Here is a 17,659-nt window from a genome sequence, read left to right on the forward strand (position 1 = left end):
CCCATTGCAGGACCAAATACTGTCTAGACCATCCCTGATAGACATTTATCTAACCTGCTCTTAAATATCTCCAGAGATGGGGATTCCACAACCTCCCTGGGCAATTTATTCCAGTGTTTGACCACCCTGACAGTTAGGAACTTTTTCCTAACGTCCAACCGAAACCTCCCTTGCTGCAGTTTAAGCCCATTTTGATTCCTTCTATGATACATTCAAGAGACCACACGACCAAATGAGAGTCAAGATTATTGAGTAGGACCCAGGCATACTATAGGACAAGAAAAAGCGAGTGGGTCACTCAATAATTACGTGTTCACTTCACTTTATTCACGTCACTCCCTCTGAAGCGCCTTGTACCTGCCAAAGCTGGAGGAGAGGAGACTGCCCTAGAAGCACTTTGGGTCTGACTCACGATGGCTGTTTCTATGGGCTAAATCTGAGAGCTACTCACTGCTCTCCCATAGGCATGTTTTGCTATAACCCATCTGTGATGGGTCCCCCCAGGGTTCTCCCTGCAACTGGGGCTTCACTGAGTCCTCCAGCCCCCCAGACTGGGCTCCCTCTCACACCGGGCTGCTGGGGCCGGTCCCATTCACATGGGCAGGGACACACCTAGTTCTGGTGACATGGGAGCTCTTTGACTGAGCAGCACTAGAGAAGAGACAGTCCAGATCCCCACCGGCTCTCCAGCCTAGAATGCCAGTGGAGCAGAGGGGACAGCAGCCATGCATACTGGGACGTGGCTTGCTTTTCTTCCTGTTCCATTAACGATAAGTGAGCGAGTGGAAATACTTGGATTTCCTGCCTGCCTCCCACTCCTGGCTGGTGAAGGGATGGGGTGGAGGAGAAATTCATAGAATACTTTCCCCTTTCTCCCTGATAGTCAGGGGAGTGGAAGGACAAACAAGACATGTCCCGATACAGACGGATGCTGCCTCCCCCGCTCTACTGAAACGGCAGCCATGTAAGAACCCACAGGAGTAGCATCCCGCCCTGGTCCAAACAACAACCACTAGGAGTTTGTTTCCCAATCTGACTCTCCCAGTCTGAATGTGGAGGAAAATATGCTCATCTCTGGTTCCCCGGCTGAGAGATTTTCCTGCATAGAGTTCACTTAGTGTCACCCTGGTTAAAGTCAAACTGCACTTTTATTAACTACAGAGGTAGCTGGTAAGAGACAAGAGATAGCAAACCGGCCAAAGCCGCTCATCTAGCAAGCAAGCAAACACACACATGAAGCCACAAGCAAGCAAACACGCTGGTCAGACTGGCTGTGAATGAGTCACATCTCACCTGCACTGATGACACCAGCCCTCCGGTAGATTCTCAAGGCACACGCTGCATTTACTTTGGAGCTTGCATTTCCCAGGCTCAATTACAAAGGCTGGAAATCCCATTAGCCCCGATCCAGCACTTCCCTCAGGTCTGTCTTTGATCCCCGGGTCTTTCTAGGAGCCCTCTTCTGTGGTGAATGAAGAGAACCGAAGAGCTCGCTCTCTGCTATATGGAGATTCAGTTGGGGCAGGAACCCTTTGTTTCAAAAGTTAATTCCCAGATTAGTTAGCAGACAAATAAAAACTTTCTTTGAGGGAGTCTAGAGTCATGTGGCTTGGACACTCTCCCCTCCCTTTATAGAGTCCTAGCAAGCGTGACTGACGGGGTCTCTGGAGAGGTTGCAGAATGGCTCAGCAGTTGAGAGATGAGGTTCCCCTAATGTTTATCGGTTTCCTAATGCCTGATTACCCCAACAGGCCCATCCCAACCTCCTACCTAGACTGGCAGCATGTTTCCTGATGGGCATTACACAAGTGTAACTATGTTTCAAAAACAGACACAGAGTCGATATTCATAACTTCAGAAACAAAACCAAATCAGAATGGCATATTCCACCAATTACAAGCTATCCACAAATATGCCTAGTAATCCATCATGCCCAAAATCCTTTTTGCTATTCACGCTAATAACATTACTATGGAGAATGTCGTTCCCTCTCCTGGATTGAATAAGCAACCCTATTGTCTCAGATATGGGGGTGAGCAATCTGATTTCATTTCTAAATCAAATTATTGCATTTTCACTGTGAGGCATCCCTATACATACTATAGCCAGCCACTAGGTACCCTGGAGGGGATGGACTGAAGACAATGACCAAGCCATTTGTCTCGTGCATCCATCTCCAGCCTTCCACAAACAGAGGCCAGGGACACCATTTCTACCCCCTGGCTAATACCACTCCATGGACCCAACCTCCATGACTTTATCAAACTTCTCTTTAAACTCTGTTCTAGTTCTAGCCTTCACAGCCTCCTGCAGCAAGGAGTTCCACAGGTTGACTATTTGCTTTGTCAAGAAGAACTTTCTGTTGTTAGTTTGAAGCCTGCTACCCATTCATTTCATTTGGTGTCCTTTAGTCCTTCTATTATGGGAACTAATGAAGAACTTTTCTTTATGCACCCTCTCCACATCACTCATGCTTTTATAGACCTCTATCCTGTCCCCCCTCCATCTCCTCTTTTCTAAGCTGAGAAGTCCCAGTCTCCTTAGCCTCTCTTCATTTGGGACCTGTTCCAAACCCCTGATCATTTTAGTTGCCCTCCCCTCTCCCAGCCTCTCTCTTCCCCTCTCCCTTCTCCTTTTCAATAAAGACAGTTTCTATTTTTGAACACACGTGTCCTTTATTTTGTACATCAGGAAGGGGGGCTAGGGAGGGGTAAGTGGAAGGAGATGAGGGAGGAATGGGGTACGAGCCCCCGATGGGGAGGACTGGGCTGGCTCTGCGGGCTCCTCGGGGTGGAAGCTCTCCTGAAGCCCCTTGATTGACCTCCCCCCCCCGGATGGCAGCCTGTGGCAAGTGCAGCCGGGCTGATGGCCGAGTGCTGTGATGTGCCCAGTGTGGGCACTCAGGGCACTCCAAGCCAGGACTGCTTTGCAAGTGGGGAACCTTTGAGAACTGTCTGTCTGGGTGGGGGTTGGGTCCCTTTAAGCACAGCCCTCAGCTAGCCTGAGGCAGCAGCTCCACACTCTAAGTCCTAATCTGATGCCCTGCCGGCACTGCTTCCGGCCATCCTTAACCTCGTTTCAGGGTCCACTCAATGTGGACATGCTAGTTTGAATTAGCAAAATGCTAATTCGAACTAGTTTTTAGGTCTAGATGCTCTAGTTCGAATTAGGTTAGTTCGAATTAACTAATGCGAACTAAGTTAGTTCGAATTAGTGCTGTAGTGTAGACGTACCCTAAGTTAGTTCGAGTTAGCGCTGTAGTGTAGACGTACCCTAAGTTAGTTCGAATTAGCGCTGTAGTGTAGACGTACCCTAAGTTAGTTCGAATTAGTGCTGTAGTGTAGACGTACCCTCCATGACTGTGCCACTTGCTCTTCACCACAGAAAGGTTCCCCAGGAATCCACAGGGTTCCTGTGGATTTGAGGTTCTGTACGAGAGAAGAGTGAGGGGACCCCGGACTTGCTAAGAGCTGAGAGGGAGGAGAAGGCCTCCCCCGTGGGGAATTGGTGGTGGACTATGTCCTGGCTTCCTAAGAAAAATTTGCTGAGCTCCTAGGCCTTGGGGACCAGCGTTGCCCCTTGTTGGAATGTATTCCCCTCACCAGCTAACACCAGCCCAGGACAGGGAGTTCAGAGAGGTACTGCATTCCCACTCACCTAGCACTCAAGCAGAGAGATGGGAGCCCATCCCGCTCTGGCTCCACCCTGAGCCCTCGCCCTGAACCCACCCCCAGACCTCGTGCCAGGGCCCGGAAGAAGGCCCGGCCTTGGCCACAGCTGGACCTCATGCTGGGATCGGGGAAAGTATCCATCACCCTCCCCCACCAAAGATAGGTGGTAAAACAGGAGCTGTGGCCTGACAGACCCCCACCCCACACAGGACAGGCAGAGGGTCCAGAAACTACAGTTTGGTCTGGCCACCCTCCCAGGACAAGTGGGGGGGGGGCACCGGGAGCCATGGCCTGCCCCCTCTTAGGACAGAAGGTGGACTGAGTGTCACAGCCCTTCCTGCTCCCCCTGTTGGACCGGCTCCACATGGAACATTGGCGGGACCACGAATCATGGCTCCCCACCCCCAAAGCACATGCCAGGGTCTGGCTCAGTGCCCCTCCCCCCAAAGAAGACCCCCGCAGGACTAGGAATTGCAGATCCACCCTTCCTGGGGAAGATGTCAGGAATAGGAACGGTGCCACAGCCTAACCCCCTCCCACACATGGAGGAGACAACCGGCCCAGAGAAGACTTCAAGGCTGAGCACTTCAGCCTGGCCCTCTCCCTGGACCAGTGACATCTTGGCCACCCCAGGAAGCCATGGTGGGTCCCCCCCCCATGGCTCCCTGCCTCCTGCCCTGAGCCTCCTGCCCAGATCCCCCATCCTTGCCCTAAGGCTCATCTCATACCAACCAAAAAACAGGACAATGTAGCACTTTAAAGACTAACAAGATGGTTTATTAGGGGATGAGCTTTCGTGGGCCAGACCCACTTCCTCAGATCAAATAGTGGAAGAAAATTGTCACAACCATATATAGCAAAGGATACAATTTAAAAAACGAACACATATGAAACGGACAAATCACATTTCAGAACAGAAGGGAGATGGGGGGGGAGGTAAATGTCTGTGAGCTAATGATATTAGAGGTGATAATTGGGGAAGCTATCCTTGTAATGGGAAAGATAACTAGAGTCTTTATTCAAACTTAGGTGTAAAGTGTTGAATGTAAGCATGAATGACAGTTCAGAGGATTCTCTTTCAAGAGTAGTCTGAAAAGGCCTTGGTAGCAGGATTCAGGTAGTTAAGTCGTTGAGACAATGTCCTTTCTGGTTGAAATGGCAAGAAACTGTTTTTTCTTTGTGATCCTGTCTAATATCTGTTTTGTGGGCATTGATCCGTTGGCGAAGTGTCTGAGACGTTTGTCCAATGTACAAAGCAGACGGACACTTTTGGCACATGATAGCATAGATTATATTTCTGGGTGCGCAGGAATATGTGTATTTGATCTTATAACTCACTTGGTTAGGTCCAATAATGGTTTCAGCAGAGTGAATAAGGTCTGGACAAAGCTGGCAACAGGGTTTGTTGCAAGGGAAGGTACCAGGGTTGGTATTAGTGTGGTATGTCCTGTTGTTGTTGGTAAGAATCAACTTGAGGTTAGGAGGTCATCTATAGGAGACTATGGATCTGTCTTCCAGAGCCTCTCGGAGTTTGGAATCCTGTTCCAGTATAGGCTGTAGTTTATTGATAATGTGTTGGACAGGTTTAAGTTGGGGGCTATAGCTGATGACAAGTGGTGTTCTATTGTTGGTTTTCTTGGGTCTGTCTTGAAGTAGATGGTTTCTAGGTATTCGTCAGGCTCTTTCAATTTGCTTTTTTATTTCACTGGGTGGGTAGTTGAGGTTTATAAATGCTTGGTGGAGATGCTGAAGTTTCTGGTCTCTGTCAGTGGGATTAGAGCAGATGCGGTTGTATCGAAGGGCTTGGCTATAGAAGATGGATCATATGGAGTTTTCTGGATGGGAGCTGGAAGCATGTAGGTAACTGTATGAGTCAGTGGGTTTTCTGTAGAGAGTGGTGTCTAATTTTCCATTGCAGATTTGTACGGTGGTGTCCAGGAAATGGATCTCTCGTGTAGAATGGTCCAGGCTAAGATTGATGGTGGGGTGTAGGTTGTTAAAATCTCTGTGGAATGTCTCCAGTGTTTCTTGGCCATGCGTCCAGATTAACACGGCTACATTTCTATCACTTCTTGCTAATGTGCCTGTAGAAACCTTTCTTGTTATCCTTCACATCCGTTGCTAGTCGCAAAGCCAATAGTGAAGAAGAACTTTCTGTTGTTAGTTTGAAGCCTGCTACCCATTCATTTCATTTGGTGTCCTTTAGTCCTTATATTATGGGAACTAATGAAGAACTTTTCTTGATGCACCCTCTCCACCCCACTCATGCTTTTATAGACCTCTATCATATCCCCCCTCAGTCTCCTCTTTCCTAAGCTGAGAAGTCCCAGTCCCTTTAACCTCTCTTCATATGGGACGTGTTCCAAACCCCTGATCATTTTAGTTGCCCTCCCCTCTCCAACCCTCTCTCTTCCCCTCTCCCACCTCCTTTTACCAGTCTCCCCGAGTTTTGGTCAATAAAGAGAGTCCTTTATTTTGTACATCAGGAAGGGGGGCTAGGGAGGGGCAAGTGGAAGGAGGTTAGGGAGGAATGGGGTACGAGCCCCCGATGGGGAGGACTGGGATGGCTCTGCGGGCTCCTCAGGGTGGAAGATCTCCTGCAGCCCCCTGATTGACACAACCCCCCCAGATGGCAGCCTGCGGCAAGTGGCACCGGGCTGATGGCCGAGTGCTGTGATGTGCCGAGTGTGGGAATTCAGGGTACTCCAAGTCAGGACTGCTTTGCTTTCTCTCATCGAGTTAGACAAGCGAGCGGGGAACTCCTAAGAACTGTCTGTCCGGGGTGGGGGTCGGGTCCCTTTTTATGCACAGCCCTCGGTTAGCCTGAGACAGCAGCTCCACGCTCCAAGTCCTCATCTGATGCCCTGCTGTCACTGATTCCAGCCAGCCTTAACCTCGGTTGAGGGTCCACTCAATGTGGACATGCTGGTTCAAATTAGCAAAACGCTAATTTTCTAGGTATTTGTCTGGCTCTTTCAATTTACTTTTTTATTTCTAAAGGTGAAACCTCAACTACCCACCTCAGGCAGCAGCCACGCACACTGAGAACTAAACTGATGCCCTGCCAGCACTGGTTTCATCCAGCCTTAACTTTGGTTCAGGGTCCACTCAGTGTGGACGTGCTATTTCAAAATAGCAAAATGCTATTTCGAAATAGTTTTTGTGTGTAGATGCGCTATTTTGAATTAAGTTAATTCAAAATAGCAGTGTAGGGTAGACATACCCTCAAAGGGCGTAACAAGGAGGAGGGAGAAACATTATTCTTCCTGGCCTCTGAGGATAGAACAAGAAGCAATGGGCTTAAACTGCATCTATGGAGGATTCGGTTGGACATCAGGAAAAACTTCCTCCCTGTCTGGGTGGTTAAACACTGGAAAATTGCCTAGAGAGGTTGTGGAATCTCCATCTTGAAAGATATTTAAGAGCAGATTAGACAGACCTCTATCAGGAATGATCTAGAAGGTGCTTGGTCCTGCCATGAGGGCAGGAGACCGGACTCGGTGACCTCTCGAGGGCCCTTCCAGTCCTAGCATTGTATGACTCTATGATTCAATAAAGAAGCCGAGGATGCAATCACAAGCACTGAAGGACATTTCAATTCTTGGAAAATAACCTCCACCCAGTCAAGTTTTTCATTGCAGCTTTAATCTCCTTGTTCCTCAAGCTGTAGATGACCGGATTCATTATGGGAGGCACCACGGCATAAAGAACACCCACCACCAGATCCAGACTTGATGCTGAGCTGGAGGTGGGTTTCAAGTACGCAAATAAAGCAGTGCAAATTAACAAGGAGATCACAGCGAGGTGGGGGAGGCAGGTGGAGAAGGCTTTGTGCCGGCCCTGCTCCGAGGGGATTCTCAGCACCGCTCTGAAGATCTGAACATACGACACAATGATGAAAACAAAACAGTTTAAACCTAGAATCACACCACAGGCAAGAAGTCCAACCTCACTCAGGTAGGAGTCGGAGCAGACCAGTTTGAGGAGTTGGGGGATTTCACAGAAGAACTGGTCGATGACATTGGACTGGCAGAAGGGTAAAGTGAAGGTGTTCCCGGTGTGCAGGGCAGAGTAGACAATACCTGCAAACCAGGCACTAGCTGCCATTTGGACACAAGCTCCCTTGTTCATCACTCTCTCGTAGTGCAGCGGGAGGCAGATGGCAACGTATCGGTCGTAGGCCATGACGGTGAGTAAGGCAAAATCAGTTGAAGCGAAGAAAAAAAAGAGAAAGACTTGGGCGACACAGGCAGGGTAGGAAATCGACCTAGAGTTCAGGAGGGAGTTGGCCATGGATTTGGGGACAGTGACGGAGATGGAGCCGAGGTCTAGGAGAGACAGGTTCCCCAGGAAGAAGTACAAGGGGGTGTGCAGTCGGTGGTCACAGACTATGGCTATGATGATGAGAAGATTCCCCACCAGGGCAGCCAGGTAAAGCACCAGAAACACCACAAAGTGCAAAACCTGCAGCTCCCGGATGTCTGAGAACCCCCGGAGCAGGAACTCGGTCACGGTGGTTCGGTTGGGCATTTCCTTCTCTGTGATATCTGTGGAGGGAAGGACAAAGACAGTGGTGAGGTTCAGAGAGGCCAAGTGCTTCCCCTTGGTACTGACTGACCCAGAGGCCCTCGTCTCTCGTCAGCTGCATTCACCATGAGCAGTGAGTTATCCCGGGCCCATTGGCCTGACTCCTGTACCGTCCAGGGATCTGCATCTGAAGATCAGGCGCAGGACAGGGCTGGGTCTAATGCTGTGTGAAGGCTGGAACAAAGCACAATCCCAGGGCAGCAGCTCTGGCCGAGACGGCTCCCTGATTGCTACAAACAGCAGGCCCGGAACTGGGGCATGAAACTAAAATGCCGACACTTTCTGCAGCAATCTGACTCACTCAGGAGCTTGCACGCCCGCTCCAATGGAATGGTTCTGCTCTAATGGCGCAGGGACGTCCGGCTGCCGGCTTACGCATCAAGTGAGACAGGATCCCATCTCCATCTCAGTGCACCCTTGGGCTCGTAATAGTGTGATCATATTTCCCTAGGCTGATTACAGGACACCTGGTCAAATGACTCATCCTAAAGTGAGTTCAACGGCAACCGATCGTACAAACGTTCAAATGAACATCGAGTGGACTGACCGGTTGAAGCGAAAAGCCGTGTAGCTGGAGGCTTTGTATTGACTTTCTGATCTTTGAGGTTTAAGGGATAAAACAAGGAGGGGTGATGCCCCCAAACACACTGCACCCCTCTCTCCCAGGGGGTATAACTGGCTGAGCCAACCCTTCCTACCTGCCCCTCTCTGCCCTCCATGCCTGGCTGGGCTGCCTGGACGGACCCACTTTTCCTGGTACCTGCCACAGCGTCATCTTGGGGCAACATGTGGGGGGGGTGTCTGGTGTGGGGTGGGGTACGTCACATACCCCCTCACCAGATTCCTGTCATGGGTGTCCCCAGAATGCAGCTGGCAGCAGTGTTTTGGGCCCTGTGTGGGGGGAAGGGATGGGACCTGCTTCCAGCCACAGGAGGGGAGTGGAAAGGAGAGGAGGAGAAAGGATGATCAGGCAGAGCTCATCTCTTCTCCTCCTCCCCCTGCCACCCCACCCCTGTGGCTGGAGGCCCCTTGGCCCTTCATGCCCGGACCAGCCAGGGAGGCGGCTCAGCAGGGCAGGGAGCCCAGGGAACGGAGCATGACCCTGTGGAGTCTGCTTTCATCTTGACTATCTTGACAGTTTAGTTTTGTCTGCAAACTTTGCCACCTCACTACTTCCCCCTTTCTCTAGATCATTTATGAATAAGTTGAGTAGGATTGGTCCTAGGGCTGACCCTTGGGGAGCACCACCAGTTACCCCTCTCCATTCAGAAAATTTACCATTTATTCCTACCCTTTATTTCCTGTCTTTTAACCAGTTCTCAGTCCATGAAAGGATCTTCTCTCTTATACCACGACAAACTAATTTACACAAGAGCCTTTGGAGAGGGACCTTGTCAAAGGCTTCCTGGAAATCTAAGTACACTATATCTAGTGGATCCCCCTGTCCGCATGTTTGTTAACCCCTTCAAAGAACTCTAATAGATTAGTAAGACAGGATTTCACTTTACAGAAACCATGTTGATGTTTGCCCAACAAATTATGTTCTTCTACATGTCTGACAATTTTATTCTTTACTGTGGTTTCAACTAATTTGCTCGGTACTGATGTTAGACTTACTGGTCTGTCATCTCAGAGCTCTTTTTAAATATTGGCGTTATGTTAGCTGTCTTCCAGTCCTTGGGTACAGAAGCTGATTTAAAGGAGAGGTTACAAACCACAGTTAATAGTCCCGCAATTTCACATTTGAGTTCTTTCAGCACCCTTGGGCGAATGCCATCAGGTCCCGATAATTTGTTACTGTTAAGTTTTTAATTTGTTCCAAAACCTTCTCTAATGACACTTCAATGACAGTTCTTCAGATTCATCACCGACAAAGGACGGTGCAGGTTTGGGAATCCCCTTAACATCCTCAGCCGTTAAGACCAAAGCAAAGAAATCATTTAGTCTCTCCACAATGGCTTTATCGTCCTTGATTGTTCCTTTTGTATTCCGATCATCCAGGGGCCCCACTGGTTGTTTAACTGGCTTCCTGTTTCTAATGTACTTAAAAAACATTTTGCTATTTCTTTTTGAGTTTTTGGCTAGCTGTTCCTCAAAATCTTTTTTTGACTTTTCTTATGACAGAGTCTTGGACAGCTGAGGTGTTCTTCCCACCACAAGAATGTTAAAAGTTATTATATTATGGTCACTATTCCCAAGCTGTCCTGTAATAGTTACCTTGTGGACCAGATTCTGCGCTCCACTCAGGACTAAATGGAGAATTGCCTCTCCTCTTGTGGGTTCCTGTACCCCCTGGAAGATGTTCCCAAATAAAAAATTTGGGTTTCATTCAATTTCTGTAAAAAGGCCCCTTGTTCTCTCCTGGGGGAAGGAAAATAAAAACCTCTGAGCAGCTCTAAGGTTGATTCAATGATGTGAAAAGTCTGGCTGAGTTCCCACGGTAACTAACTTGCAGCTCTAGTGTTAATTTTCCCCAATACATCAACCCCTAAGTACGTTTAATTGAAGTAACGAACTCACCGTGCTGGACTTTGCCGGATGGTTCCCCGCTTGGGATGCATTTCACCACCAGGATTTTCAGTCATCGCTTAGCCATGGACCTGCCAGAAATGCCCCATCGCTGTCTTATCCTGCTGCGTTCTCCATGCCCTTCCATACAGTTCATAGCACACAGGGACCCGCTCCTCAGATGGCTGCTCCCGGCTTCCCCTCGGGCAGGCTGGGCTGAGCGGCGAAGGAGCACAGAGGACGGAGGCAGAAATCCCCTCCCTGCTCTGAAACTGCTCCCAGCCAGCGCACGCAGCAAACAGGGGCCCAGCTTGTACTGGGGCTAAATAGACAACTCCGGTCTCCATGGCACCTCTCAATCCCTGAGGGGAAAAACCCCACGTGCCACGTGATGACAGTGGCCCTGGAAGGACCCCTGGCTACAGACAGAGCTCAGCTGAAGTCAAAAGGGCAGTAAAGGAGATTGCAGAATCAACTCTCCATTGGTGGCTCAGATGTGATCTACGATAGCTCAAAGCCCGGTGGCCCTACAGCCTCGGCTGGCTTGGAGCAGCCTGGTCCCTCATGAACACCACAGACTCCGCTCTGGCAGAGCAGAGACGTTTGGTCTCCTGCGTTTCTGGAATTCCAAGGCTGGTCGAGACCTCAGGAGTCATTGAGTCCAGCCCCCTGCCCAAGGCAGGACCAACCCAACTCAATCATCCCAGCCAGGGCTTTGCCAAGCCAGGACTTCAATCCTTCCTCTGGGGGTTGCACCACATCTCTTGGGATGCAGCCCTCAAAGGCTCCCATGGCTTTGGCCACCCCGAGTGTTTGATGTGGGTTAGGAAGAAGCACCCAGAGACAAATGCTGCATCCTAAACTGGTGGAAATTGATACAAAGTTGGTTTGTGGCTCCCTTCTCAGCTGGATGGAGACACCCATCCGCCTGCTTGGCCCAGCTTCCCAGGAGGTTGGCAGCCAGGCAGAGGCATCACGGAGGGATCGTAGAGGATCACGTGGCCCTCTGACCACTCCCCCTCGCTGCCCATCCACATGGACCCCAGTGACACTGCGAGGAATGACCCTGAGCAGATCAGGAGTGACTGCCGGGCTCTGGACGGGAGAGTGAAGGAGCTGTGGGCACAGGTGGGGTTGTCATCCATCCTCCCAGTCAAGGGTAGGGTCCAGGCAAAGACCAACACATCCCTGAGGTGAATACGTGGGGTGGAATCACACAATTCTCCCTCTCAAGGGGTCCTGGGTGACAGCAATTTGCCTGCCAATGATGATGTCTCCTGCCATGTTTCGTACCTGCGGTTCTTTCCACAGGAGCTGTGACCTGCAGTAGCTGGAGTGAGTAGCCGGTTTGACGGCCTCCTCCAAAAAAAAGGGACAATTTACTGACCAGGGTAGGAACACAGAGAAAACATGAGCAATTAAATCCCTCCAGTAATTTTGTTGAATAATCATTTGATTTTGCTAGCCAGGCTCATTTTGCCCTTAGGAAACATTACAACAGTAGACCATTAGAAGAATATTGTATTCACCCGCTCATTCGTCTGTCCATGTATTTATACCAAAATATACAAAATGATAGAAGGACCCATTTGCTCTAATCTATTGATCTATCTATCCCAGTCGGATATGGAAGGGGCTTCTCCCCCTCTGGGTCAATGGGCCAGTAGTCAGTGGGTCCTGGCCTGGGCTCAAGGCCCCCAATAGCTAATAGGAGCTACTGGCCCAAGCCCTAGTTCAGGACGCGACAGCAAACAAGCAGCTGGTCATCAAACTTGGATCTCCTTGCTCGGGTAGGGGTCCAGCAAATGCCGAGGGGGGAGGCTACTTCCCAGGACTGGGTGGCTGGGGGGATGTAGTCCCACCCACCCCACTGCATCCCGGCCTGCTCCTGGATCCACAATGCAACACAGTGACCCCACCTCTGGTTCAGCCAAACTGCTGTTGGCGATCCCTGGGTTGCTTCCATTTCTACCCCTCCGCATGTGCCTGGCTCCAGGGCATTTCCTCTGTGCTTTGCAGGACTGGAACCGCTGGCACGGTGAACAGGAATTCCAGGCCATGGCCCAACTGGGCTCCGGCAGTCTGGTCCAGCTCCCTGCTTGGAAGCACAGGGGAGGATCCTGGTTCCTCTGGCGTCTGGGGGCTGATGGACCTCTCAGGCTGGTCTTCTATAGTTCTGGCCCCACCTCCTGACTTCTGGTCAGGTGATGAGCTGGGGCCAGGCGCTGCCCACCAAGGCTCTGGGAGGGGCTTCTCCCACTCTAGGGCCCTGGGTTGCCACTCCGCCCCACTACACTGTATTTTAAAGAGTTTGTGTATATGTCTGTCTGAGAGTCCTTCTGTCTGTCTGCTTGCAAGTCCATGTGTCCAAGATCTCCACCTAAGGGCTATTTTCTCTTTCCCTAACGTAATGCAAGGTCAGAGTCTGATTGTGCCAGGACGATGAGAAGTGCCTGGAATGGGACTGGTTTCCATAACATGAAAAGAGAGGGGGCTGATTGGAGAGACATCGATACTACAGGATGACCACTGGAGGCAGCGAGTGCGGGGGACAGCAATACCGCCTGATGACCACAGGAGCGGGGCAACACCAGCCAGAGAGTGGCCAGCTGGGGACAGAGCTTCCCATGTTGCTGGCCACTGGATGAGTGGACCAGCTGCAGGCCAAGACAACCCCTGTGGCTGGGGTGGGGGTGGGAGGAGAGAGCAGGAAGATGCCGGGCATGGTCCCCCTGCCAGGCAGGCTGGAAGCCGGGGACGGCCTGTGGAGCCCAACCCCCCGGACCAGATGGAGGGTGGAGGAGAACCAGCTGAAGACTGGGGATGGTTCTTGGATGCCTGACCCCCAACCTCAGAAGGAGCCTCAAACTGGGGAGCGCAGCCCCATGACCCGGGAAAAGCCTCCAGCTTTCCCCTTGCCATCATGGTCAAGCCCTGTGAGCTCCCCCAATGTTCCAGGCTCATAGTCCAGCGTCCCCCCTACCCTGAGTGATGCACCATCCACCCCCTGGCTTGGGTCTTGCACCTCAACACTCTATTCCCCCTGAGCTACTCTTTAACCTCAGTGCCTTACCCCAGCCCCCTCCATTCACACCAACCCCCAGCCCTGAGTCCCTCCTCATCTCCAAACCCTGACTCCTTTACCCCTTCTCTTCTACATCCTGCCCTGAGCCCCACCAACACCTCACACCCCTGCACTCACACCTGTACCCCTTCTCCCTACCATGAGTCCTATACCCCACTCCATTCTCTGAACCCCCACCTCCTGCCCTGACTCCTGCACACTCCACCTTCCGCTCTGAGCCCCATCATTCAAATCAAGCACATACATTGCCCTTTAATTAACAAGTCCCAACTTTACTATAGTTAAGGACCTGAGTAACGCCAGGCACCTCTACTAGTGTATAATAAATAGCACATTAACATCCCATCCACATGAAATAAATCATTTAAATGGAAATCATGAATTCTTCATCGCTCGGGAAAGGAAATCTTCCAGTCTCTCAGTGTATGTCTACACTGCAGAGTTTTTCCAGAAAAATGTCCGTTTTTCCAGAAAAACTACACTTACGTCCACACTGCAATTGTATTCTTGCTACAATAAGTCGAAAGAGCAGAGAGGGCTTTCCGACAGGGGTAAACCTCATTCTACAAGGAAGAAGCCTTTTTTCCGAAAGAGCCCTTTCAGAAAAAGGCATGTGTGGATAGGGAAAAGGTTTTTTTTCATCTTCAAGAAACGAGGCCTCCAGGAAAATGCACAGGTGCCCTGGTGTCCACTCTGTCCGCAGCAATTAGAATTTAAAGGTGAGATAGCGTCCCATCCATGTGGATGCTCTCTTTCAAAAGAAGTCTTTTTGGAAGATCTCTTCCAGAAAAACCTCTTCCGAAAGAAGCCTGCAGTCTAGACATAGCCTCAAAAAAACCATTCAAAGAGATTCTGACATTGACACCTTGAATAGATGACAAAATCAACTGATGCCCCCACTTAATTCTACATATTTCATCCAGCAAATTCCTACCTCACAAATGTCAGCTGGAACAAAGAAACAAGGCAGCCAAGGAATCGCTAAAATGCAATAAATGGAAAAAGCAAATACCTAAGCCAAAGTTCTCATACCCCCACCACAATTTTATCCCCGAACAGGAGAAGAGGAAGAGACTTCACAAAGACCACTAGTGACTTAGCTGTGGCTATTGATCTTCTGTGCAAAATGTTGTGCAATTGTGATATTAAATCCCTGTGAGAGAGGGACAGGTGTGTATCTAGATGGAGGGGTATGAGGAGCACATTCTGCTATTATTTACACTGGTCTAATGCCAAATTAATCCATTTAATTTCAGTGGCACTAGTGCATCTATCATAAAGAAGCTGAGGCTGCAATCACAAACCCTGAAGGACATTTCACTTCATGGAGATAAACCTCCACCCCATCCATTTCTTGAGGGCCGCTCTGATCTCCTTGTTCCTCAGGCTGTAGATGACCGAATTCAGCATGGGAGGCACCACAGTGTACAGAACACCCACCGCCAGATCCAGATTAGATGCTGAGCTGGAGGTGGGCTTCAAGCTCTCTTTTTCATCGCTTTCTCATAGTGCAGGGGCTGGCAGATGGTGATGTATCAGTCGTAGGCCATGATGGAGAGTAAGGCAAGATCAGTTGAAGTGAAGACGACAAAGAGAAAGATTTGGGCGACACAGCCAGGGTAGGAAATCAACCTGGTGTCCAGGATGGAGTTGGCCATGGATTTTGGGACGGTGACAGAGATGGAGCCAAGGTATCGGATTCTCTAAGAAGAAGTTCAGGGGAGTGTGAAGACAGTGGTCGAGGGCTATGACTGAGATGATGAGCAGATTCCCCACCAAGGCTGCCAGGTAAAGCACTAGAAATACCACAAAATGCAAAACCTGCAGCCCTCGAATGTCAAGAGAACCCCCCAAGCAGGAACTCAGTCATGGTGGTTTGGTTGGACATTTTCTTCCTCAGTTCACAGTTGGTTGTCTCATTCCTAAATGCCCAGTTGAAAATTACATCCATAACTCCCGAATCCAAAAGATAAAAAACCACATAATCATGTAATTTACTTTCAGCTTTCCATGGGACTTTTGTCATTTTTAAAGTTAAGCATTGGCTTACGTGTATTTCCAGATCAGGGTCTTAGTTTACCGTTCTCCATGGAGTTGAGTTTTAAATTCATAATCATCCTAAGGGACATAGCTAGGTCTGTAGGCATGTTTATGGACAGATACTTACAGTCAGATCTTCCTTACACTGTTACGATTGAAAATTAACTCATTCAATGCCATTGACATTAGTCTGGATTTTATGACTTCCTAATAAGGTGCATCCTATCTTATCAAGGAGGGAATTTTGTCATCAGTTTATTGGATCTACAAAGGAGCTCAGTGAAATTACAGTCCAGGCAGTGAAATTACAATCCAGACCTTAATTCTTGGTGAATAACCTCCACATGATCAGTTTCTTTGGTCTATGAAGAAGCTCAGAATGAAATTGCAGTCAAGACACAATGAGAGGCACTTTAATTCTTGGCGTGTAACCTTCACACAATAAGTTTCTTTAATGCAACTTGGAGCTCCTTGTTCCTCAGGCTGTAGATGACCGGATTCATCATGGGGGGTACCAGGGAATAAACAACAGTCACCGTGAGATCCAGATACGATGCTGAGCTGGAGGTGGGTTTCAGATATTCAAAGAAGCCAGTGCAAAGGAACAAAGAGACTACTGTGAGGTGGGGGAGGCAGGTGGAGAAGGCTTTGTGCCGGCCCTGCTCCGAGGGGATTCTCAGCACCACTCTGAAGATCTGAACATACGACACAATGATAAAAACAAAGCAATTCAAATTTAAAAACACACCGAAGGCAATAAGCCCAACTTCACTGAGGAAGGAGTCGGAGCAGGCCAGTTTGAGGAGCTGGGGGATTTCACAGAAGAACTGGTCGACGACGTTGGACTGGCAGAAGGGTAACGTGAAGGTGTTCCCGGTGTGCAGGGCAGAGTAGACAATAGCAGTGATCCAGGCACTAGTGGCCATGTGGACACAGGCTCCCCTATTCATCACTCTCTCATAGTGCAGTGGTCGGCAGATGGCAACGTATCGGTCATAGGCCATAAGGGTGAGTAAGGCAAGATCTGCTGCAGTGAAGACTACAAAGAAGAAAACTTGGGTGACACAGGCAGGATAGGAAATCAACCTGGTGTCTAGGAGGGAGTTGACCATGGATTTGGGGATGGTGACAGAGATGCAGCCAAGGTCTATAATGGACAGGTTGCCCAGGAAGAAGTACATGGGGGTGTGCAGACGGTGGTCGAGGGCGATGGCTATGAGGATGAGAAGGTTCCCCATCAGGGCTGCTAGGTAAAGCACAAGGAAAAGTGCAAAGTGCAAAACCTGCAGCTCCCGGATGTCAGAGAAGCCCAGGAGCAGCAACTCGGTCACGGTGCTTTGGTTGAACATTTTCTTCTTCAGTTCACTGTGTGTTGACTGAGGAGGGAAGGACACAGACAGGGTGGGGATTAGAGTGTTACATGGAATGGCCTACAGTACCCTCTCATGTTGTGGATGTCCACCATGCCCAGTGTCAGTCCCAGCTACTCCCTAGCGGCAGTGAGTTATACATGGGTATCAAATGGCCCGGCTCCCAGTCAGGCCATGGAGCTGCATCTCTTTGCACCATCCAAAGACTTGGGAATGGTGTAGGATGGCTTAGGATCGGGCTGGATTAAAAGCTCTGTGAAGGATGGAACAAAGCACAATCCCACCTGCAACAGCTCCAGCCAAGAGGGATCCCCTGTTGCTACAAGCAGCAAGCCCTGGGCACGGGCATGAAAGAAAAATTCCATCAGTGCCTGAAAACCACTTTCTGGGGAAATGTG

General features: G+C 49.8%; 2 protein-coding genes across 2 annotated transcripts; both read right to left on the reverse strand.

The window, feature by feature from the left end:
- Positions 1–7,265: 7,265 nt before the first annotated feature.
- LOC106732028 (olfactory receptor 14C36-like) lies at positions 7,266–8,201 on the reverse strand. Its single transcript, XM_014573758.2, has one exon. It carries the CDS (start codon positions 8,199–8,201, stop codon positions 7,266–7,268), a length of 936 nt encoding a protein of 311 aa, XP_014429244.2.
- Positions 8,202–16,325: 8,124 nt separating this feature from the next.
- LOC102458765 (olfactory receptor 14A16-like) lies at positions 16,326–17,240 on the reverse strand. Its single transcript, XM_014573756.1, has one exon. It carries the CDS (start codon positions 17,238–17,240, stop codon positions 16,326–16,328), a length of 915 nt encoding a protein of 304 aa, XP_014429242.1.
- Positions 17,241–17,659: the final 419 nt, after the last annotated feature.

This window comes from Pelodiscus sinensis, chromosome 30 (assembly GCF_049634645.1).
Source record: "Pelodiscus sinensis isolate JC-2024 chromosome 30, ASM4963464v1, whole genome shotgun sequence".
Lineage (NCBI taxonomy): Eukaryota > Metazoa > Chordata > Testudines > Trionychidae > Pelodiscus > Pelodiscus sinensis.